Source organism: Catharus ustulatus, assembly GCF_009819885.2.
Source record: "Catharus ustulatus isolate bCatUst1 chromosome Z unlocalized genomic scaffold, bCatUst1.pri.v2 scaffold_29_arrow_ctg1, whole genome shotgun sequence".
NCBI lineage: Eukaryota > Metazoa > Chordata > Aves > Passeriformes > Turdidae > Catharus > Catharus ustulatus.
In genome coordinates this window covers 5,495,169-5,520,549 of record NW_024879446.1, presented here as the reverse complement: position 1 = coordinate 5,520,549, position 25,381 = coordinate 5,495,169, and the positions used below count along the sequence as shown (strand labels likewise).

General features: G+C 41.0%; 1 protein-coding gene across 3 annotated transcripts in view; it reads right to left on the bottom strand.

Moving 5' to 3' along the window:
• The window catches only part of MCC (MCC regulator of WNT signaling pathway), a 206,536-nt gene that overhangs the window by 151,078 nt on the left and 30,077 nt on the right, over positions 1 to 25,381 (bottom strand). For 2 of the 3 annotated variants that reach the window (XM_033086586.2, XM_033086588.2), the window contains one exon: positions 13,148 to 13,359. The exons of the other annotated variant lie outside the window; for it this stretch is intronic. In XM_033086586.2, the coding sequence (XP_032942477.1) occupies positions 13,148 to 13,359 (212 nt within the window). The remainder of the gene's footprint in view (positions 1 to 13,147; positions 13,360 to 25,381) is intronic. 3 annotated transcript variants of the gene reach the window in all.

Below are 25,381 nucleotides of genomic sequence, written 5' to 3'. Positions count from 1 at the left end.
TGTCATTTCATCCAAACCTATCACATCCATTTGTATTCCTGCTGACCTCACAGAGCCTCAGCATCAGGTCAGGACAGGAAAAGGACTAGGAGTCAACGTGTGCCTATTGTTTATGTTCGTGAGTTGTCTGTGAGGACAAGGAGACAAAATAGCCATTTCCACAGCCACCTAGTTGTCATCATTTTATTTGCTCCTTGCTTAAAAACACCAACAAGACCATTCTGTAAACTACAGTTCATGCCATCATACTTCTGGTTAGCTTCCCTTCATAATCCATCATTCCTCCAGTTATTAACCACAAGGAAACTAATTAATTTCCCTTCAAGTCCCTGCTATCTTGGTTGCCACTTTGTATTTCCTCCTGTTCATCAATTGTGAACTGAATGACCTCCAAAAGTCCTCACTTTTATAGAAAGATTTGCCAGGACTCTCCTGTTAAGTCTCTCCTATTTTCCCCCATCTCTAAGTGAAGTTTCCTCCATTCCCTCTTTACTCCTAACCCCTCTTTTGTGTCTTTTCTTTCACAGGATCTCATTTCCAGCTCCAGTTCCACAGTTATGACCATGCTTCTGCAAATATTCAGTAGCCTTTGAACTACACCAAGACATCTGCATGTACAGTAATTTCACGATTACAAGCCGCACCGATTATAAGCCGCACTTCCAGGGTGTCAGCAACGTTGTTTTTCCTCCACATATAAGCTGCACTGGATTGTAAGCCGCACTTTCATTCGCAGCGAGGATCCGCGTGCAACTTTCACAAAGTTGCCAATTAGTAACAGAATCGCGGGATCATGGGGTTTACTGGCTCGGCTCGGGGTCGTGCGGGCTTGGATCGGCCCTGCTTTTCCCCTGCCGGAGCTGGGCGAGCTTGGATCGGCCCCGCTTTTCCCCTGCAGGGGCCGGGTGGGCTCGGATTGGCCCCGCCTCCCCTCTCTGTCAGGGCCATGCAGGCTCGGATTGGCCCCTCCGCCCCCCTGCCAGGGCTGTGCGGGTTCGGATTGGCCCCGCCGCCCCCCTGCTGGGGCCGTGTGGGCTCAGACTGGCTCAGGGCCATGCGGGCTTGCACTTCTGGGTTAGCAATTTTCTGAACCTCATCAATATATTAGCTGCACCTGATTATAAGCTGCTCTTCTGGTTTGGACCAAAATTTTAGTGAAAATGGTGCGACTATAATCGTGAAATTGCTGTAATTATTTTTCTTAACTCCAAGATTTTTCTCCACTCTGAAATTCATTACCTCTGGCACACTGAACACTCAAATCTCTAACCTAGAGTGTCCCAAACCATGGATCAATGATGATGTGAATTCCCACAAAGAAGGAAGATGGATCCTGGCCCCTGGATTACATCAGAACTGTGCTTTGACACTTCATCCCCCACTTAGCCAAGCATCCCATTTCCCCACCTGTGGACTCTGAATGTTTAACAGATGAACTGTTGGATAGTTTTTGACTACATGTACGTATGTGCGAATACATATATATAGAGTAATTTCACAATTACAAGCTGACTATAAGCCGCATCTCCGGGTGTTGGCAAACATTTCGTTCTTTGTCCATACACAAGCCGCACCCAATTATAAGCCGCTCTGTCGTTTGCAGTGAGGACCTGCATGCAACAAAGTTGCCAAATAGTAACAGAATCACAGGATGGTGGGGTTTACTGGCTCGGCTTGGGCTGTGAGGGCTTGCGGCTGCTGACAGGGCTGGGTGGCCCAGCTCGGCGCTGCCGCTCAGCGGGGCCGCTCGGGGCCAGCTGCTGCTGCAGGGCTCTCTTGCCCCGGCCCAGCGCTGCGCCGAGGTGGCAGGGGGGCACGGAGCCTGCCGACACCAACGGCGGGGGTGGGAGGCGGGGATGGAGCTCGCTGGCACCCATGGAGGTGGCAGCGGGAGGGGACGGGAGCCTCCCCCCGAGCTGTGGGGCCAGCAGGGGGGAGCTCCCCTGCCTCCCCCCACCCCATGCTGCCGGCATGGAGCCTGGCTCCACCCGCGGTGCAACAGAGTAACCAATTTGTAACAATTGCATAAAGCTGGGTTTTACTGTCAGGTGCTCGACTCGGCACCTCGGTTTGCACTTACGGGGTTGGAAATGTCAGAAAATTATTCACATATTAGCCGCTCCTGAGTGTAAGCTGCATTTCCGGGGTGGGAGCAAAATTTTAGTCAAAACGGTGCGGCTTGTAATCGTGTACTCTTGTAATCTGTACTCTTATTCCACCCTTTTGTGTATATACAGTGTGTGACATTTGTATATATCCTGCACATACACAAACAAGTGTACACACATATATACTCTCAGACACGCATGTACACACAGCGCTATATTTATCCATCTAACTGCCTACCTACTTGTATCTATTTGGATCCACTGAAATGTTTGACTTGAAATATCTTCAATCCAAGAAATTCTGGCAAATGCAAAGCATCTGACAGATCCTTGCTTGAAGCTCTACAAGACTTTAGTTGGCATGAGCACTTAAATTACAAGAACACCAACTTCTCTGACCACTAAAAGGTTTGGGGTGCTTTATTTTCACAGAAATTGTAACTAAAATGACTTCAACAATGACATGAGCTGAAATAATATATTGAAAAATTTTAGTGAAGCAAATCCCCTAGTTTTCAACCAGATCTATTTTATGATTATTGTAACCAAATTCCTACATTCTCATCTACATTCATTAATTTGATATATTTTGTATCTGCATAGTTTAGTAGCTGCTTATGAAGGTCAGCAAGTTGGTCTATAGATCTCTTCTCAACTCTCTACTAGCCAGTAAATACCAGTATTTTTTTTCCTGAAGATCTGGTATTTGTGGGTTTTTTCTCTCTGTGGACAGTTAAACATAAAATCCAAACTCTCTATTTGAACCCAGCACTTAGATCTGGTCTATAAAATTAGTTTTTTTCTCTTCTAACTGCTTTGCCATATACTATTTAAATCTCTCCACTGACATTTTTCCTTTATATCTTTCTACATTTAAGTTTTTCATCATAATCTTCAAGGCTACCTTACCTGCCTCCCTCACATCTACTTCGGCCTTCATACCTGTCAGCTCCATTTTACATTTTGAGGGACAGTGGACAACACTGTTTCAGTATTTATGATCTCTCTTTCTGGCATGTTTTTATTTGCTTCTACATCCCAAGACATTTTTCTCAAGCCACTTGCACTTACTTCAGATGATTACAGAACTAAAATCTTCTTTCTCTTCAGGTCTTATCTGGATAGTCCCTTACTTTGTTAAGAAATTATTTGCTTACTGTTTCTAGTGTTTACTTTCAGATAAGGTTTTATCAACAAACTAAACCAAGTAAAATAAACAACCCCAAGTCTCATAAAAAAAAATTGTTTGTTCTGCCTTCACAATTCAGAATTCTGGCACAAGGTAATTCATCACTATGAAAAAACACCTGCCACCCATGTAGGTGCTATAGAAACAAAGACTTTCCCCTCCTTTCTTATAATGCATATCAGAAAATCAGTATTTATGTAAAAATTAGATTCAAACAATAATATGCATCTGTAACCTCTTAAAAATTCAGAGAATAGAAAGATTCCTAGGAAGTCACATTCCTGAAATTATAGTTTCAAGCATGTAAATGAATACAAAACTCAGTGCAGGAAATTACAGGTGGCTATTTGGTTTAAAGGCATGAACCTCACTTGAGTACCTCAGTGAGGTGAGCTTATTTCGTTATGAACTCTTTACAGAACAGACAGTGCCCTTCCTGAAAAACAAAGCTTGCTTTGGTTGCTTCCTACCAGGAAGAAAGGTGGAGTTTACTAATTCAACAGCAACACAGCTACAATCACGAACTGCCTCCTAGATAAGAAGTGATAATGTGGATTTCTAGCCCAAAATGGACCAATCACTCTAAAACAGTTTTTCACGTAAAGTAAGATCAGCAAGTGCAAGAGACCACATGCAAGTACTCCCCTCCCATTTTTGCAGTACTAGAATCAAAATAGTTCCCCAAAACAGCTGTGCTGACAACCACACAGTCATTTAAAAACATCGAAACATGAAGAACAATGGGGTGTTTTAACAGTGGCAGCATCTTGCATTGCCTCAGGTCAATGTCCCAGGCTTGACAGTGAAGAGAAACAATTCCAAGGAACAGGAACATCTTGATGAATTTTAGTGTCACTGACAGGTTTCTATGGGAATTCTGCCTTGCCTCTCCTGGTTGGCAGGATAACATCTGATTACTCCATTATAATTAAACTGGCACTGAAAAAGCACTTAAAGGAGTCCTAAAGGAGTCCATTTTCAAGTGCGCACTGCAGTTACGATTTTCACTTGATTACCAAAATCCTGTATTTCATGTAACCAGAACACAAGGGTGTAGTGTATAAGAAAAGGCGCAGTAAGTTGTCATCTCACCTTCTTATAAAATGAGGATACACAGAAGCTCAGCATTGCAAACTTAAACTCAAGTCAGCAGCTCACACTCAAGAGAACAGGCAGAAATTCTGGTAAAAAAGAAAACCCTGGGACAAGAGCTATGTGGTAGTCTTTCTGGCACACCAGAACCCAGGAGGATAATCTTGCTCCACCAGGCTACCCCTGACCCTCAGGCTCAGCTTGCCACTGATAATAATAATAATAATAATAATAATAATAATAATAATAATAATAATAATAATAATAATCTGTATAGCTGTGTGCAATGATACTGGACCATTGTACCAGGTGAATTGCTCTTCATTTCAGACAACTGGATTGGGGGGAATTTGGAAAGTTAAAAAAATCTGAATACCTGCACTGGAGCCAGAGCTTCCTTGAGTAAAGCAAAGAAAATGGGATGCATAAGGGCATTTTCTGAGCAATTAGGGGGAAAAATACAAAGTCCTTGCAACTACGTTAAATTAAATGTTTTGAAACCTTCAAAACATCTACTTAAACACACTTGTAAAGACCTTCTTTCCTACAATACCTGATTGCCATATGCCAGTTCACATAATCCAATTACAATTGCAGAACTAGGTCAAAACCCATCACTCTCTGCACTTCAGCTTTGTCATATGCTTGTGAGAGATTATTTGACTGTCATGTAAAAGATCCAATTAAAAGTCTCAGCCAAAAAGATCTATTAATAGTCTGCCTGAACAAATGTGACCTGTGCTGACATCTATCACACTGTGCTATTTCCATCTGATTGTCTGCAGATGGAAATAGTAATAGAATTAAAAAGAAAAAAAAAATTGCCATTTTCTCACCTCTATGTCTGTTATAATGCTGAAAATTCAAAAGACAGCAAAACTACATTTCACATAAAACAGATGAGTCCTGGCAGACCTAATCCAGAATGTCCATTTTAAGAAAAAACTAACAGCTGACAACAATTTTAGAGGGCTACAGAAGCCAGGTTTGTATAAATAAAATGCATAATCCTATTACAGCTGATGCCTGCTTGAGACAAACAAGGACAATTACAATGCTGGATTGAGATCAAAGAGCTAACAGCTTCCCACACCCCTAAATATAAAAAACGACTGTCAGACAAAACTGCCTTTGTGCCTGCTTCTGGACAAGCCAAACCTCCTGAATCTATATTCCAATAAGCAATTCTTGCTTTAATAGAATTCTTGGATTCTATTTTTAGCCAGCAGAAAGGAAATGATGCTTGGTTTGGAAGCACATGCACAGAAGGCAAGACTATCCTGGGCATAAAGTTTTGGTACTAGGCTCAACTCTCCACACCACTAGAATCTCCAATTTCAGGCCTTTCTATCTATTTCCAACTAAAGGCATGATTAGGCTACATTTTTATAGCAATCAGTTTTATGGGCATGAAAAAGAAATTGCAGTAGAAGTTGCATAAAGAATATGGGAAAAACACGGCTGCAAGGGAAGAAGAGGAGGAGATCCAGCTCCTGTGGTGTACTCTATGTACTGATTCCCAAACATGGAACAGAATTCCCAGCCAGTAATTCATGAAGAATCAATCTCTGCACAAGCAATCAAATTCCAAAACATCCTACAAAGCGCCTATGTACTGGATAAATTCCTCAAAATACACAAAATCTTAGTACTTCCTATCCACACTAGCCTCATGTGGAAAGGCTAGAAAGGCATTACTTTCTCCTATTCAAAAAGAAGTGCTTTGAGAGCATGGGATACCTGATGCTTTGGGGCCCATTTCCCTGACTATAACGGAAGGGGTGGGGAAGCTGAAGGAGCAGTTTCCCACACTAAGGTAAAAATAAAATTATTTTGAAACAGAGTAGGTTTGGAGAGAGGGGTTAGGATAAAAAGGGTCAGACTTTGCCAGAAAAGGACATATCAATACTAATGAGTTCTAAAACTATAAAAGCATCACAAATTAAATGAGAAATTTTGAAGTAGATTCTCATTGACAGCAACATCAAACAAAAGCAGCCTCCAAACCAACCACAGAATTCCCTTCCTCACAGTCCAGTTCTGTTTTAAGACTTCCTTGCTACTTTCCCTTTAGAGATCATTTCCCGAAAGAATTTCCACAGGATTCCCATTTAATGTACAGCTAATGCCTGTAAATTAGCAACAGAGAAAAATTGTTCACATTTAGGACAGATACAAGACTACTCCTAGACTGCTACAAATCTCTAGGAAGCCCTTTTACCCTCATCCCCTCCAAAAGTAACTATGCTTTCTTTGGCAACCAGACAATCTTTCCCAATTTTAAGGAATATGAATTTACTCGCTCAGTTAAAATGAGCCCAAAATCACAAAAATCACAGTACACACACAAGGTGTACATCTTTCTCGGATGGTGAATGATACCATGTTTTTGAGCAGTATCATTTTTAATTTCTAAGCACACTAATATTACACTGACTTGTGCCACACAAAAACTTGCATACATAAGATGAAAAAGCAGATATCCTTTATCATTAGGTAATCTGAATTTCAATCTTTGTAATGAAAGATTGTTGGTTATGTCCTGATAGTAACACAGCAATGGACAGTAGAAATATCAGCTGCCTGTCCAACAATCAAGGTAGGAGGTAAGGTAAGAAATAACAGAACAATTGATGTATTGTCAAATTGCCTGAAGTGCTGGAGAAAGGATCAGACAAAACAGTTAAATTCAGCACATATGAATTTCATCATAGACTATCACATATGCTACACACCAAGCACCTCTGAGACATTCTCTTGCTAAAGAACTAAGTACATTTTACAATATCAAGGAATTAAAGAAATTATGCTCAATAACATGACAGCAGTTAACATGGAATTTACATGTAAATCACTTAATTTACATTTACCTCAGAGCACATAAATGCTTATTGTGACTGAGGATGAAGCAGGGCATTAACAGTGTTTGAAGCAGTTATCAAGAACGAGCTTCACTACAGCCTGACATAAATGCAAACACAATGACAATACTAAGTGTGCTCTTTTATACACAAAAGCTATTAATATAAGTAGACCACAGCAAATTGGGTTTGCCTGATTAAGGAGCAGATTCAGGTAGGAAAGGAAAAGTCATGTGTTCCTGAAAAATGCAATAGTCACTTTCAGAATACTATTGCTCAGTATAAACTATGTCAACTAAAAAGAATAGCCTTCTCGAAACAGTGGTTCTCTCTGTCATAACTTGCAGCTCAATGCTCTTCAGCAAAAAAAATTAGCAAGGCAAACATTCACTGGGCCTGACTAATGAAGAGGTATTGCAGTAAGAATATCTACTATCAGCTAACATAATGCTTCCTAAAAGACACTCAGTTCTCATCTGCTAATGATCATGCTGAGAAACTAACACTAACTATATGTTGATTTGTTACATGTATTTTCAATTTAACTTTGTACTTTACAAATTTTGGGCAGTGTACACAATCAAGATGGTTTCTGCATTAGATAGTCAGCCATACAGAGTCACAGCCAGAACTACGGTAATTTCACAACCATAAGGTGCACTGGATTACAAGGTGCACCTCCGGGAGTCAGAAAATTTCACAACTTTGTACATTATATAAGGCGCACTGGACTATAGGGTGCACTTTTTTTTTGCCGCAAAGATCCATGCTGCATGCAACAAAGTAACTAATTAGTAACGGAGTCCTGTGATTGTGGAGTTTACTGGCAGGGGCTCAATTTGCAAACATTTTTCACAGATTGGCGTAGCCTTTAAACGCAGCCCCAAGTGCCCTCCCTGTGTGCGGGTCCCGGTACTCTCGCCCGCCCCTAGCGCCAGCTGGTGAGGTGGGGCTTGGGGTGGCGGTGGTTCGGGGCGGCTTGGGGCTGCCACGGCTTCTGCAGCAGCCCGCTCCCTCCCTCCCCATGCCGCCCTGGCACTCTGGCAGCCCCGTGCAGCTCCAGGAGCCCCGAGCCCCACTGGCGCTCCGGGAGCCTGTGCTGCCCCAGTGCTCCAGGTGCCCTGTGCCTCGCCAGGAGCCCCGCGCCCCCCCGGGCTTTTCCCCCGTGCCGGCGCAGCCCCGATGCCAGCGGGCTCGCCCCGCGCTGGTGCTGCCCCGATGTAGTCGCCGGGTGGGCTCTGCTCGGGACTGTTGCGAGTTTGCACTTCTGGGTTGGCAAATTTCCGAACTTTGTTCACATATAAGGCGCACTGGACTATAAGGTGCACTTCTGGGTTCGGACTAAAATTTTAGTCAAAAGGGTGAGCCTTACAGTCGTGAAATTACTGTAAATCCAGTTTAGTTGCTTTAATTCTGCTACACATAAAGCATACTTTGTCACACAGACGCAAATAAACAGTCCATTCTCAATTATATCTTTAGTACTTCCAGATGAGTTATGCAAATCAGACGGGGGAGATAAGAAAGAGCATATACCAGAGTAGTAACAAGAAGATGCATTAAGAACATTTTTGTACTAGTTTGCTGTTTGTTCTTGATGGAGACATTCCAAAAACCAGCTGCTCTTGAGATGAGAAGTGCAGATTTAGCAGGTGGAGCAGTCTGCCCCAACACCCTCCCACCTAGACACATCCATCTTGCATTGACAGCCCTGTACAAGATAAAAAGCAGGATTATGCACACTTTGTAGTTGGCCAGAAGAGTAGGATGCAGCAGGAAGTAATTCTGGCAACTCTGTAAATAAGCCCTTCTCTCTGACTAAGAATAACCACATCTGTGGCATGGCTGCTTTGAAGAGGAAATAGCAACACAGCTTCCTAAATGGTGGTCATAACAAAAGTGTAACACACTCTGTTCTCAAAAATAAAGCTGTACCCTTCCCCTCTGCAAGTCAAGTACATTCTCCTCAAATCTTTTTCCAAGTAATAAAGCCCTGGCAGGGAAGGTGCAGTCAATGAAGTTCTAGTACAGCTGGAGTATCTTTGGACGGAAAAATCAGAGATCAAACTGTTCTGGCTCTTACCAGACCAGGGAATGGATAGTTAAAAAACCATCACATATCAACATGCTTCGGGGTCACATTTTAAAGATGTAAGATCTTGGTGCAGAGACTTTTCTCAGCAGACCAGATGTATTTACATCCAGTAAATACATCCAGGATGTATTTACATAGAGTGATAACAGAGGCAAATGAAACAGACCCAGTGGGTTTTTATTTATGTAAATGTAGTTACTTCTGACAATAAATATATTCATCTTCACACTGAATTTAGGCAACACAAACCAACATTAAGCACACATACATGCATTACCATTTATATGCACACATTCTACTAAAAAAAAAATCAAATATATTCTAATCACATGCAGGGAGAATATGAAAAGGGAATTAAAGCAAATCATATTGCTTCTGCTTATTAAACTTCAGTAGAATTTTAATGTGAAATATGCCTATCATATTGAGATATTGCCTGTATGATGTTTTCAGAGAACAGCAATACTTCATCTGCTGGAACAAAATTCCATCTGTCCTTGGGGCACTGTAGGGTACACAGTGAGATCCCACGGCAGCTCCCAAACATCTACATGCACCAACAAATCCTTCAAAATACTTGCATTCTTTTCTTTCCACAAAGATTTAAATTATTTACAGCTCCCAAACAAACACACACACACACACCACACACATATACAGAGGGTATCCTATTGGCACAAACAGGCACATCATCAGTAAGTGGTGACAAGTGGTGAAAGGTTAGTATTTTAGTCATAAATGCTGGTACCAAGGGGAAGAGCTACAAAGAGGAACTTGTTCTTAAGAATCAAAACACAAATCTGGAAAACACTGAAAGACACTAACACCCTCTAAAGATAACAGAATAAATTATTCAGGTAAAACAAAAGCTGAATCTGAACATGGTTTAATAAACCAAATTTTAGCAAAATAATGCAAAATGAACAATGATAGAAACACATGCAATGAGTATAAACAGTTAAATTTCAAACAGCACTGTTTTAAAAATTGGATCACTTCTCTGATAACGCTTCAGAGCAGGCATTATGTTTTGAGAAAATGCTGTAAAGCTGCATGTTCTCTAAATTATACAAAGGCATTAAAAAAATCCTATTATAAAAGCTGGGCAAAGTGGCCTGATGTTAATTTAGCTTGAGCAAGTTGAAAACCTAAACGTTAAGGACATCATGGAGACCCTCTGTCTTGACTGAGGGGTATAATCTATGCTGTAGGAGTACATAATCACCACAATGATGTCTTTAGCCTGACTGCACAGTTCAAAATCAAAAGGAGGCTAAAATAAGGATGCCAAAAATTAAACCAGGACATTAATAACAAGAATTGATGCTTGATTAATTAACTGAGTTCAACTTATAAGAATGGGAAAGCTGAGATCTGTCATTTCTGAGAATGAATGCTAGGGACCAGCTTGCTTGTCAGTGTGGCAAATGTTGCTCAGTAAAAGATCTGAGAGAAAGAGAAGGAAGAACTTACATTAAATCTCAGCTCTGTGAAGGCTACATTTACCTCTTTGAAGAGCCTAAATTTAGACTGCAGTAAGCATGCCCCATAGTATTAAAAACTGTGGAAAGATGAATAAATACTGAAACCCAAAGTAAATAATTCTCTCAATTTTCTCCCACTCCTTTCTCTCTCCGTTTTAATAAAGCCAAAGCAAAAATTTACATATGACCCATGACACCAGTGCTCAGCAGGAGTCAAATGAAGATGTTATTGTATTCATCTGCATATAAATGAGAGACTGATGACTCTATTGTGGCTTCGAAAAGCATAGAAGAAATACTCTAAAGCAGAAGTATAACAGATTAAAAAAAAGATTAGGCATCTTTCACGACAGCAAGCATAGAAGGAATTTAGAGATCACCAAATTATAGAATATCCGGAGTTGGCAGGGACACAGTCAGGATCACTAAGTCCAACTCCTGGCCCTGAACAAAACACCCAAAGAGTCACGCCATGTGCCCAAGAGCACTGTGCAAACACTTCTTGAAGTCTATCAGGCTGGTGCCATAACCACTGCTTAGGGGAGTCTTTCTTGAGCTCAACAACCCTGGGGGTGAAAAACCTTATCCTGATGTCCTCCCCTGACTTAGAAAGCCATGTGAATCTATATTTTTTATAAGCTCTTGCATTTTTATTTTTTAGATTTCTACATGTCATAGCAATGCAGTACCCTTCACACTGTGCATTCTCAAATAACACTACACACTGCGGCTTCATATCACATGCCTGCAAACGTGTAACAGCACAAAACTTCTGAACTATTATTGTGCAACCATTTGTAGTTACACTTATATTGTGTTTCTTGCTTTGATGATGACAACATCACTCAAGGCAGGGTCACATGTTTTACCAGAGAAACAGGATGCTTTATTTATCTTATATCTCCTCCTAAAAAGAGGTATTACATTGGAGGGACCTGATTATTCTGTTACAAACATACATGCTCTCTGTTCTCACTTAAAATTTCTCTTATTTACCCACAAGTAATGGAACATACAAACAAAGCTGCTAAATTATCTATAATCTCTCAATTCTCTCACATTATTGTCCTTATAATACAGGTGTGTCTGCTTGTTTTCTGCTTTTTACAGTTCCCATACACTTCTGGGTAAGCTCATGATTGAAGCACAGCTGATCTTTCTTATTCTCCCTAAGAAAAATGAGAACACAATTCCTTTAAGAAACTATCAACTTTCTCAAATTCTTTTCCCTCTTAGGAAGTTTTAACATCTACGGTTTTTTACTCTGCATATGGAAACAGGTCCTATATCAGCTCATGTTTAGAAACTTGGATAAAACAAGAAAGCTTTTGCAAGAATTGTCAAGATACTTTTCATCATTTTCTTTTTAAATAATGTGGCTTGAAGACACTGATTTTCCTCTGTTGTCAGCAATCACTTCCATTTGAGTAGGATGTTGGACCAGACAACCTCCTGAGGTATCTCTTACAGCTTGAATTATCTTATGATATCATGAACTAAGAGTCTACTTCATCAAGGTCAAGCATGCCAATGGAGAAAATTTTTTTAATTAGAAATTTTTCACTTTCATTTTAGCATCTTTTACTTCTCCACCTAAGCTGCTGTGCAGCATAAACCAGAACCATGCTACAAAATAGGTGTTTTTTTATAAGATGCCTGGGTTAAAATTAAAACACAAACATGATCCCAACACAAATGAGGAAGAAGCAAAAAGTAACGTCTTAATCCTTAAAAGTTTCACCCAAATCACAGTTCCACACTAGTCACTGTGAAGAAACCTTGCCTTTCTCCTGCCAAAAGCAGCACACACAGTTATGTAGGCTTTTTAAAACTGAGAATAGTATTTACCTGTAGAAATAAAAAAGCTCACCAAGGGCTTAAAGAAAGTACCAAATAATTTAGTGGGCAGTAACGAAATAACGTGAAGAATTCTGCTGCACAACACTTCTGAGCGATCTGACACACTTAAAGTTAATTCCGAGAACATTTTTATAAACAAATCTTCAGTTAAATTGTATCAGTTAGGAATTTCAGTTTGACTGCTCACAGATTCCTACCTTTTTTGACACAACTTGGTTATGAAGCTTGGAAGTACTATAGACTACATTATTGCTAAAATCACATTGGTTTTCTGGTATATAAAGTGAAAATTGTTTCCGTAAGGGCTCTAATACTGAAACAAATATGCTTCCTCAAAAACAAAACAACAGAAAACTCTCAAACCAAGCAAAAAAATCTACAACAACCAACCAAAAAATCCCAATCTTCCTACTTAATACTTAAAAACAGACTGAAATGTAAATGCAAAATGCACTTACAGTGTTGGCAAGTTCTACATAGCTTGTTCCAACAGAGTTGCTACAATTTGAGGCCTGGGCTAGAAGTCTTTGCAGAGCAGCCTGTTGAGTCACATTGCTTCCACCATACTCCAACACCTTTTGTAGAGGAAAATGACTGTGGAGGTCTGGACTCTGAAGATCTCTCGCTCCTGAATCATACTCCCAGCTTTCTCTGGCTCCTGATAAGGCACCTAAAATGCAGAAAAGGAAAAACTTTCTAGTATGGACTGTGTATAAAGAAAACACAGAATCTCTCAAGTTGGAAGGCACCCATGAGGATCACTGAGTTCAACACTGCTCCTCACAGGATTGTGTAAACCTAAACCACACGACCAAGAGCATCATTCAGGTGCTCTTTGAATTCTGCCAGGCTTGGTGCTGCAACCACTTCCCTGTGAAGCTGGTTCCAGTGACCAGCTATCATTCCAGAAAAGAACCTTTCCTTAACATCCAGTCTGAACTTTGCCTGATGCAGCTTCATTCCATTTCCTCATGTCCTGTCACTGCTCACCACAGAGAGGAAATCGGCACCTCTGGGATCACCCCCCAGCCTCCTCCAAGCTGAGCAAACCCAGCGACCTCAGCTGCTTCTTGAGATCTTTCACCATCTTCATCTACCTCCTCCGGATGCACTCCTGTAGTTCAATGCATTTCACATACTGAGAAAATATCCAAAAATGGACACAGTACTTGAGGTGGGGCAGTAACAACACAGTGCAGGTTAGAACCACCACCTTCTTTGACTGGCTGATGATGTTGATACACCCCACAACATTGCCCTTTTGGCTGCCAGGGCACGCTGCTGACACAGGAATAACCCTGACCATCATTCCAGAAAGAAAAAAAGCAAAACCTCCACCACCACTACTACCCATCTTGCATACGCTTGTAATATCAGGGAAAAAATAGAGTAAATTTCCCAGTGCATAGGTGAATTACTAAATTACAAGATTCAAAAGGAAAACTAGAAGCATTTTCATATGCTATTTAATACACCGCAAAATCAGTGTTTACAACAGCTAAGGACCACGAAATGAGTACCAGTAACTTAGGTCAGATTGAAAAGCAACAGAGATCAAAGAGCAAAAAGAGGATGTTGGGGGTTGGGTTTTCTTTCCTTTTCTTTCCTTATTACCTGTGGAACTTTTTCCATTGAGTTGCTAAAGAAGCACTGTTGGCTTAGTACTTGAGATAGAGGAGGGGGAGCCCCTCTGGTTTTTGGGAATTTCTCATGGAGGGAGGGACAGAGACACTGTGAGATTAGAAGCAGGTAAAAGGAGAGCAGTGGGGGCAGTTGCTGCTCTCTCTCGCTCGCTCTTGGCTTTGGAGGAGGAGATCGCTGCTACCACCACCATAGCCCAGCTGGGAGCTGCCTCTTCTGCTGCTGCTGGACACTGCACCCCTGCCCCGCCAGGACACCCTGCCGGTCCAGCTTGGTGCTCTCGATTCCCAGACCAGCAGGGCTCATGAAGCAAAGCCTCTCTTTTCCATCCCTTTCCATCCAGGCCCAGCCGCCATCACTGCGCACTCCCCGAGCCCGCGCCACAGCGCCCCCTGCAGGTGCGCGGGGATCATCGCCCCTGCCCTGCCCCCAGGAGCCACCAGCGCCCCCTGCCGGCTGTGACGGGAACTGCACCAAGGGGAAAGTGCCCGGCCGGGAGCGCTGAGCTGGGCTCCTGCTCTGCTCGGTGTTAGTGACACAGTGAGGGGGTTCTGTTTGCCTTGTTGTACACACTGGTAAAGAACTGCTATTCCTGTCCTCTGCCTTTCCCTGAGAGACCCTTAATTTCAAATTATAATAATTCAAAAGGAAAGGGTTTACAATTTCCAATCCAAGGCAAGCTCCTGCCTTGCCCAGCAGACAATTGTCTTTCAAACCAAAACAGAGGAAAAATGTAATTCCTTTAACTTTTTGTTTACTGAATGCCAACAAATAATATGTGTATAGTTATTATTTTTCATGTTACCACTGCCTTTTTTATTATTTCAGGATTGCTTGTTTCAACTCAAATTACAGACACATCCATCACAAGGTGTTTCGTTACAAATCAATGCAAGGGTATGATCTTGTGGCAAGTGACAAACAATGCCTACTTTGATAAAGTTTCTGTATCATGAAGCTGTAGGGTTCCTGTTTTGCCATGAACAATCCTTCCAATTCCCTATGCACAGAGATGGGCTTAAATAATTGAAAAAGTAGAAGAAAAAATTCTAATTTTGTCAGTAACTATTTCATCCCTGGTTGCTTCTGATTCCCTTACAAATTTCCCACTCCTATTAAAATCTTAAGTTTCACATTCAACTATTTCCTATGGCAAAACAATCCAGAGCAGGCTCTAGATTATTTAATAACCTTGAGCAGTACTATAACATTTCATCTATAGTATAATAAAGATTAAAAACAAATAAGTGACTTGTCCAAGCATAACATTCTGGTTAATAGAGAAGTCTGAATAGAGCTACAGACTAGATCAAAACTCTAAATCAAATATGTAATCATCAAACCATAAGTAGTTACCTGTAATGCCATCCTATTATTTTGAAAGCTTTTCCTTTGAGTTTTCTCTCTCAAATAATAATCAGCATTCTAAGGGAGTGCTTACTAATCAGTGGTTATTACTTATTCAGTACATTACCAGGCAGAACCAATAAACTACATAATGGACTATTAGGAGAATGTCTCCCTCTCACCAAGAAAAGTTTGAGATGTAAAAGTGCAAGTGGAAAACCAGTCAAAAAAACTGCAAGGCAGCAACTATCTGTGGTTTCAGATCAACACCCTAACACCCTGTAAAGCTGTTATACATGAAAAGCACACTTAGGAAACTTGGAGTTGGTTTCCCCATCTTTCTGCAATGCAAATATTCTAGTCTTGAAAATCTAAGTAGCAAATAACACATAATAGAGTAATTTCATGATTATAAGCTGCACCATTTTGACTAAAGTTTTGGTACGTACCCGGAAGTGTGGCTTGTACTCCGGAGCGGCCAATATATGAATGATGTTCAGAAATTTTCCAACCTGGAAGTGTGAGCCCACAGCAGACCCGAGCTGAGCCAGAGCCCACACGGCCCCAGCGGCACGGCAGCGCTGCCGATCTGAGCCGATGTTTCTCTGTATTTTTTTGGTGTTTTCAGTCTTGTGCAGCTAAGCAGCTCCCTGCCCGCCCAGCTCCCCGCCCACCCGTGGGGCTGCCCAGCTCTCCACCCGCTCAGCTCCCCGCCCACCCGCCCGGCTGCCCAGCTCCCTGTCTGTCTAGCTCCCTGCCTGCCTGCGCGGCTGCCCAGCTCCCCATCCACCAGCACGGCTGCCCGGTTCCCCGCCCGCCCACACTATTGTTCTTATCTTTTTCTGCTTGTAAATAAAATTTGCAGGCTACACTGCTGCAGCTATTGTCTGTATCTTTTTTCACTTGGAAATAATGTTTCCAAGGTCAGCCCCTGCCAGTAAACCCTGCGATCCCACGATTTTGTTACTAATTGGCAACTTTGTGAAAATTCGCTGCCAACGACAGTGCAGCTTATAATCAGGCGGGGCTTATAATAGTGAAATTACTGTAATTACGTTTTATATTAATATAATTACCATGATTCCTTACCACCAGTAGAGGGAGATTAATTAAAGAGTAATTCAATGACTTTCACACCAAGAATACGCACCACTGTACCATCTAGCTGTGTGCTGCAAGCTTTCCGACAGACTTGCACTGAGATACTGGTACCAGTAATATATTATAGAGTAGGTAGGGCACTGTGGTTGTGCACGATGTTGGGTGTCTCTTCCCTCGTGTGGCTACAGAACACCACAGAGCAAAAAAATCAGCAGCTCACAGACCTGATGCCACTGAAATGTCTAAGGTGACTGAAGGAGGCAGAGGATCGGTTCTGCCACTTCCCAGGCCTGCCAGGAGTCAGAGAAACAACCTTGTCTGGGCAAGCAGAGCCACAGAATTAAAAGAGCTGGTTGTATCATAAAGATACACCTCCTTCCACAGAGCTAAATATGGCACATGTTTCTACAGAGAACATGCACTATATTTCTGCAACTCAAAAATCATTGCTCTGCAAAAGAGCTTCCATAATCATGCAATTAACAACAGCAGCTCTGCTGAAGGACCCAAGTGCCCTTCATATATTGTACCATCTGCCATCAGACTGAACACTCAGCTGGTACAGAAGTCACCTGTCAGGTGGATCAGGAAACACCGGGGTTTTATGACTGTATCTTTAACCCAAGTTGTCTTCAAAGTTCATGTCAATACTCCTAATTTAAAACACATGCTTAAAATGGAACAGGAGATGAGTGGAAGGCATTTCCAGTATTTTATTTTGGGCTTAACCCTAATCCCTAAATTTGCCCACTGTCTTCCCAACAGATTTCACAACTCTGGCTGTTAAGATGCTGTCCTGGATCATGCACTTCTCAAATCTCAACTTTGCATGGAAAATCTGGAGTCGAAGCTGAGATTTCTCTTGTAACTGAAAATTCAACCAGGAATTAACAGACAACTCTTGTATCTTGCAGCAAATAACATACAATTCCTTCTCTTCCAATAGTCAGAAATGAGGAAACACTAGGCATGGTGGCTGATAGCTGAACCTACAGGAACTATAGGAACATATAGTTACTAAATCTGTGTTTAAGATCAGTCTTTGCAGAACAACACACATCCCATGGTAGCTTTTCCCTGTTCAGCTGCAGTTAGTATACCAAGAAACATGAAATCTCTGTATTAAGTGAAACAAAATTATCATGAAAATTCCCAGGTAATAAGTCTGCTGGGAAGTTGGTGTTACTACAATGATTAGACAGTAAGAAAACATAAATAAATAAATTCATTACACGATATTTGTACAAGTAATATAAGAGCACATAATCGTTTTCAAATTATGCAAGCAACACTTTAATCCCAGAGTAAGAAAGTTAAAACAACACTTTCTGGAGTGAATTAATATATAGCATATTAAAGAACAACAAAGGACAATGCAGTTTGATGGCATATGTAAGATCCCATAATCACACAAAATTTCAGTGTGTAAATTGTACTAAAGCTGTTTAAAATTACTACAATCAATTCACTTGACACATGCCACTGTACCCTGCCCACCTGCACGGAGAATTCTTGCTATCTAAATCTTCCTTTATGACCTGCAAAGCTGTCTGGTCTGTGTTCTGGTACTGGTGCTACCCTGCCACTCTGAAATGAAAAGAAAATGGCATTTCATCTTGTATTCCAGTAGTTAACCTTCTGCCCGGAAGGCTTGTATTCTGCAACAAAGAAACACATGCCTACCAAAACCACAAGTCTGTCCATACAGCCAGAATTTTTGGTTTGGTAAAGGCTAATTTTACCAAGTTATGTGGGTGAACCAAGCATTATGTGATTTCTTCATTGCTCACAGAGTAGAAAAGATAAACCACCAGGATGGTAGGACACTGAAGATGCATTTGTTTCTGAAAGGACCTGGGGTATCAGGAAAAGTAAGGCACTGTAAAATTAGCCCTGCAGCAAGTTCTGATATGAGTCTGGTTTGTGAATGGCAAAAATGAAGACAGCTGACAATGCAGGGGCACAACCTTCTCCTTGGATGACACAGCTTCACCTCAATCAGTAAGGAGTCTGACCAGTGTTTTCCCTGAGGTAGCCATGACATTTGGCTACTTAGACTTATAAGCATTATATTACCAGAAGGATGGCTATATTTCAGTCTTTTCCCCCCTCATCTTTCAACAGCTGAATTGTGATAACCTATCACAAAGAGATGGAAATTTGAATTATTATTATTATTCAGTGACGGCAACAGGGAGATTTGTGAAAAGCACCAGCCATTTCAAAGCTCCCTGTCGACTTCACTAATAATAGCTCTGGAGGTAAGTACACTGAATGAAGGGGGAAATGTACAAAATTAACAAAGAATGGTCATTTTGCACTTGCTAGTCAAGTCAGGGCCTCAACTCCCCCGAGCTGGTGCAAATACTACAAAACCCAAATTCACTTTAAAGAAAATTTAGGTACTGAAGAGAGTTCAAATTGCTCAAGCAACCAAGTATTGATTTACTGTACTTTGATACCAAGTATGGTGAATCAAAATAATTGAAAAGAAGTTATGTTCTGTGCAGGGATCATCTTTATACTAATCCAACCTGATAAGGAAAGTGAAAATAATAATCATATTTGGAGCTTATCACAAATATTTCCATTGTTTTCTACAAAACACTTCCATACAGGAACCAAAGGTCAAAGGTTCTGGCTTCAGCTGGCAGCCTGAAAGCTAACATAACTCCTTTGTAACTCCTTCCTGTTTCACAGGAATCAGTCTTTAAAACTGACTACAGTAATTTCACGACTATAAGGTGCACCCTTTTGACTAAAATTTTGGTCCCAACCTGGAAATGCGCCTTTTAGTCTGGTGCGCGTTACATAAAGGACAAAATGGCAAAATTTGCCAACCCAGAAGTGCGAGCTGTGAGCTGAGCCATGGCGGGGGGGAGCGCCACGGGAGTGCCAAGCCACGAGGGAAGGCAGGAGTGGGCAGCCACGGTTGGCAGGAGCCGCATGGGGTGGGCGGGACTGGACATCCCCTGGCCAACAGGAGCCATGCGGAGAGGGAGGGACCAGGCAGCCGCGGGTAGCCCCCGGCCAGCAGGAACCATGCAGGGTGGGCGGGACCGGGCAGCCGCCAGCCAGCAGGAGCTGCACGGGGAGGGAGGGAGCGGGTGGCCCCGAGCCGCAGGTGGCCCCAAGCTGTGGGCAGCTGCAGGTAGCCCTGAGCCACCCTGAACCACAGGCAGCCGCGAGCCGCCGCAAGCTGTGGTGGCCCTGAGTCACCCTGAACCGCAGCAACCCCGAGGTGCGAGCTGTGGCTGCCCCAAACCGCGGCAGCTGTGAACCGCGGCCACCCTGAGCCCCACCTCACCAGCCGGGGGTGGGTGGGAGTGCCGGTGCCCACACATGGGGAGGACACTTGGGGCTGCGTTTAAAGGCTACACCAATCTGTGAAAAATGTTTGCAAATTGAGCACCTGCCAGTAAACTCCATGATCGCGGGATTCCGTTGCTAATTCATTACTTTTTTGCACGGGGCACGGATCTTCACTGCAAAAAAAAAAGTGCGCCTTACAGTCCAATGTGCCTTATATAATGTACGAAGTTGCAAAATTTGCTGACTCCCGGAGGTACGCCTTATAATCCAGTGCGCCTTATAGTTGTGAAATTGCTGTAATTATTTTTTGCATCAGATGATAAAACAATATGAATGACACCCATGAATAGCACAGCAGCAGAGTAACAATGATTCCTCACACGCACAGCTGGGTGAGAATGTTTAGTAAATACAGAAAGCTATCTGTACACCCATTATAAGTTCTAGGAGAATTTGGGGCTGGGCGTGGGGGCGGTGACGAATGTGTTCTCAACACAGCATTCAGTATTTCAGTAGAGATACTTAACACCAGAATCTTTTGCAACACTAGTCCAGTGTCCAGTGTCCAGGAAATAATTGGTGTGGGCAAAGCAGTTATGGAGAATGGGGAATCTCAAGGCAAGGGTCTAATCAGACCACTGTCTAATTTTTTTTCCTTTCACCATACCTTTTGTCTGGTTTGATGAACACTGCACACAACCTACAATGTTAGGCTGTGTTATTTCAGTCCTTTTCTCCCTAGTCTTTGGAGTGGAGATAACAAGCCCCAAGGGAAGGAAACGAAAGCTAAACTCCACTCTGACTAACACAACTTTGAGACCAATAACAAAGAGAAATCTCTGTTATGAAATTAGGTCTAAGAGTAAAATTGAACCACACCCATAATTTCTGCTCTAGAAGTCTGCTGTCAGATCACGTCATCTTCTTTTTGTCCATGAACTACAAGTTCATACATTTGCACTTTCTACTGTATATTTCTCAAAATCATCACATAACCTCAACTGTATTTTAGGTTCAGCGAAGTGTCCCCAGTATAGGTACATTCAAAATTCAGTAATTCTCCCAATTTTGTGCCGCCTGACTCACCACAGGGTATCACTATACCATAAAATTCAGAAACACTTAAATGCATGTTAAAGAAATTGGAACAATCTGCAACATAACCAGCAGTCTTACTTTTACTCTTACAGAGTAATACTATTTTTTTAGGCTTTTAGGTTTTTGGATTTTAATTTTTGACATATTTTTCTAAGCAGATTTTTATCACTTATAAAAACTTCATCAAATCTTAGGGGGAAAAAAAAATCAAACAGCTATGTGAAAATTAGGATAGATAAGTGAGTAAGCTTGCCAAGACCAAAACTATAAAGTAGACAAGGATAATTCATAAAGCAGACAAGGATAATTCATAAAGCCTTGAGAAAATAAAACACAGAGATATATCTAGTTAAAGAAGAAATTTCTCTCATTACAATTTCCCAGTAACTCAACACAGCTTTTGGATGAAGAAGTTGGGTTTGTTAAACCAGTAGTCCAAACCATATATATATTAACAAGTGTTTGTGGAATTTCCATCAATTTACCTTCTTCGAATTTATTTCAAATACTGGAGAAATGCATCTATGTAAACTATCATGGCTTCAATACTTGCCAGTAGACTGGCATTGGCATTGTGTTACTATAGGAAATAGTAACACAGAAAACAAACTAAAAGCACACTATCCATAACACCTTCATACACCTGTCCTCGACTCTGAAATTATTTAAGATTATCTTTAAGACCAGACAATCATGTGCTCGATTCAGACATAAGAAAGAGAGGATGACTTCTCAACAGCTCAGAAACCAAAGTCTCCTAGTACCCAGCATCGTTTAAGCACCTAGACAAAGTTTTGCGAGAACACTGTTGGCTAATGACTGCATTGTACTCAGGAACTCTATCTAGAATTTAATTTGAAGTTTCTATTAAGGCAGAAAACAATCCTTTTTCCCCTTGAAAATTAATCACTAATAAAGAGGTGAGTATACAGGAAAAAGAGTACATAAAACCAGAAGTCATATAGAAGCAAGAGGAAGTGCCAACATACCTTTCAAGTACAGTATTTGTACTGTATGCACTGTATTTCTAAAAAAAGTTGGTTTTCCTTATATGGAAATTTATGTGTGAATAATCAGCTTCCTCCCTGATTATCTTCCACTGAAGACAACCTCACTTTAGATTTGACTTGAATATACATGTACCCAAGCACACAAATGAAACATCCAGAGTTTGTTGCACATCAGTTTCATTTTGTCCCTGTTTCATGAACCACAGTATGTCAGAGCCACATTAGAAGCAGGCAGGTGAAGACCACATCACATATGTCAGGAGAGATAAAGCAGAAATGTGCTGAGAGGCAGCCCTTGATTTACAAAAGCTGAAGTGTAGGATGTGTGATAGTTCTCATCTTGAGCCAAATGAAGCATGCCTTCTATGGAAATAGCAGCTGCGGCCTTTCAGTTTCTTAAGCTGATGACAGTTTGCATGGAAAGTATAAACTCGGACAAAACCGAGAAAGCAATGTTGTAATCCAGTTACAAACCATATGGCAAACCCAAACCACAGCTCCATGTGTTATCACAGGAGGCACAGACAGCAGCCACCTGAAACAAGCCTGATGTGTGGTGCTCTGCAGACCTGGCCTGGGCCAGCCCTTCAATCCATTCTGGGTAGCAGCAGCTCTCAGGAACAGCAGCTATCTGTTGCCCCCAATTCTACCCATTCAGCTGTCTGTCCTTCCCCTTTCCTCTCAAAATTTTAAGGTATTTGGTAATTTCAAGGGCATTTGGTAGGGGTGTCAAAATGTCAAATACACAGAATTCCTGCAACTTTTATGGATGGTACAGAGGTGACTGACTCCATCAGTGCTTCTAGTGAGGAAGGTAATAAAGTGCAATGCAATGCTCAACCTTGACTAGATAAACTAGGAAAAAAAAAAAAAGAAAACCCCCTGCAAACACATGGAAAGAAGGAAACTTCAGGAAAGCAAAATGAGTTTGTACCTCACACAATGGAATGGCAAGATGTGCAACTCCTGGTGGCAGGTGATGGTGAACACTAAAGACTTGCACGTGTTCAGAGACTCAGTCCTAAGAAAGGGTTAGAGGGAAAGAAGCCATGTGTGTGTGAGCAAGTGCAACCATCTCTAATTCAAAGTCCCTTAGCTGAAATTTAATATGCTAGCGTTGTTACATGATCACTCAGTCCCTACTATCTTCTCTAATAATTTCTTCTCAGGATGCTAAGGGACAGAATTACCATTTGAGAATAAAGTCTGGTCTATTACGGATTAGTTGCTCTTTCATTTTACAAATATCCAAACCAGAAGAAAGTTTCAACCAAGTTTGTTTTTCTATTAGACACCAGAGATTCCTGCAGGGATCCCTTTTATCCTTTACAGATTCACTGGTGTTTAATGCATACTATATATATGATTTTAGTAAGATTCGTCGGTTGTCAATTATAAACCCCTGGAAATTCAGGTTAAATTCAGGTTCATTTGTAAGGGTGCTCATAGAATTCAAACTCTCTGTTCCTTAGAAAAACAACCTATATTCTGCTGCTTTGCACAAAGACAGTGGTTTCAAAATATTATTTAAACATAATGAAGTAAACCACATATAGTTAAAAGGAGTTCGTATGTAATTAAATTTGCCCTAACAGAAACTCAAAGCTTTTCTTAGTTAAACATATCTAAGGGTGAAACTTTACTCATAAATCTCAAGAAAATCTGCACCATGCATTTGAGTACATATGAGTTCTGTAGCTTTTAATTAAATATAGCACAAATGAATGTAATCACTGCATCAGTTTCTTGAGGGCAATTTATTTGCAGTAAGATCAAACATGGAATTAATGTAAAGCAAAAATAATGAATTTTCAGCCTCACTGGTCTGCTTCTCCTGTTTACCCATAAGCTTAATTTAAGGCTGAATTCCTACCATTCCTTCGATCATTTCTCATGCTTGATCCACGATGCAAATAAATTATCATAGCAAGCTTTCAGGGGACTTATTTTCAGTAAAGGAAGGGGAGTTGGCTATGAATTAATTACTAATTACTAACCTACAGCCAAATATTGGTAAAGGACTCTTGTAGCAGTTTATCTAGAATATGAAATCAGATAATGAATACACGCAGTTAAAGGAAACCAAGAATTTACTATTAAATAGTGCCATTTCTTGTTCATCCTCCAAGTCAATGGAGGAGAAATAGGTTATTTTTTATTAAGGGGAAAAATGGCAATTTACTCCTTAGAAAGAGCTAGACAAATCTATACAATGCATAACATCAATAATTACAATGATTGTTTTTATAAAAGACATACAAAGCTGAAAAAGCTAACAGAAGCCTCACCTGTTCAGGCAACTCTCTGCTTTAAATATTACAGATGTAGTTCTATTGTGTTAAAGTTTTCATGTGCCAAGCAATCCACCTCCATCGCTCACTACATTATTCACACAGATTTACTGTACCCATCGTGGCCCACACTCTCCACAGCTGGACACAGGACCCACAGATTCAATCAGTAACTGATATTCTTCCTGTATTTCCTACTGAAATGATATAATAAAGTCAGGTCACATATGGTGATGCAAGACTCCAGCAACACTTTGAAAAGTTTGTTGTGGTTTTTTTGTTTTTGTTTTGTTGGTTGTTTTTTTATTTTGATTTTTTATTGTATTTTAAAATGCAAGAAGATTAACAGAGTTTATATTCCATTTCACTTACAGAAAAATGACTGGCTATTACTTGCAAATTATTACTAAAGCTCCTGCTGACATTAATAGCAAGGGTAAGAACTGCAACGCATTATACCAACTTTGAATTGCTGATGACTAAACATCAAAAAACCTAATTCTAGTCACTTAGAAAACTTCCTTACTTCCTTTTCTGTGCACTTGAATAAAACATTAAACTTCTAAATCTATATATTCATTTGGCCATCAGGATGGTAAATACGGATCCAGGTTTGGCTTACTGAGGACACACATGATTCGTATTAATAAACCTGATTAAAATAGTCAACCAATTTCCTCACTTCTGCATCCTGCCTGGAAACACAGGCACGAACATTTGTTGGGCAAAATTATGCAAATAACCTTATCAATGATAAAAAAGATGGATGAGATGAAGTTCAATAGTAAATTAGATGCAATTACTTCTTGCAACTTCTTTTCAAGTTATTTTCTTCGTAATGAAAAGCAAAACTTACAGGCAACAAAGCTAATATTATATCTCAATAAAAGGG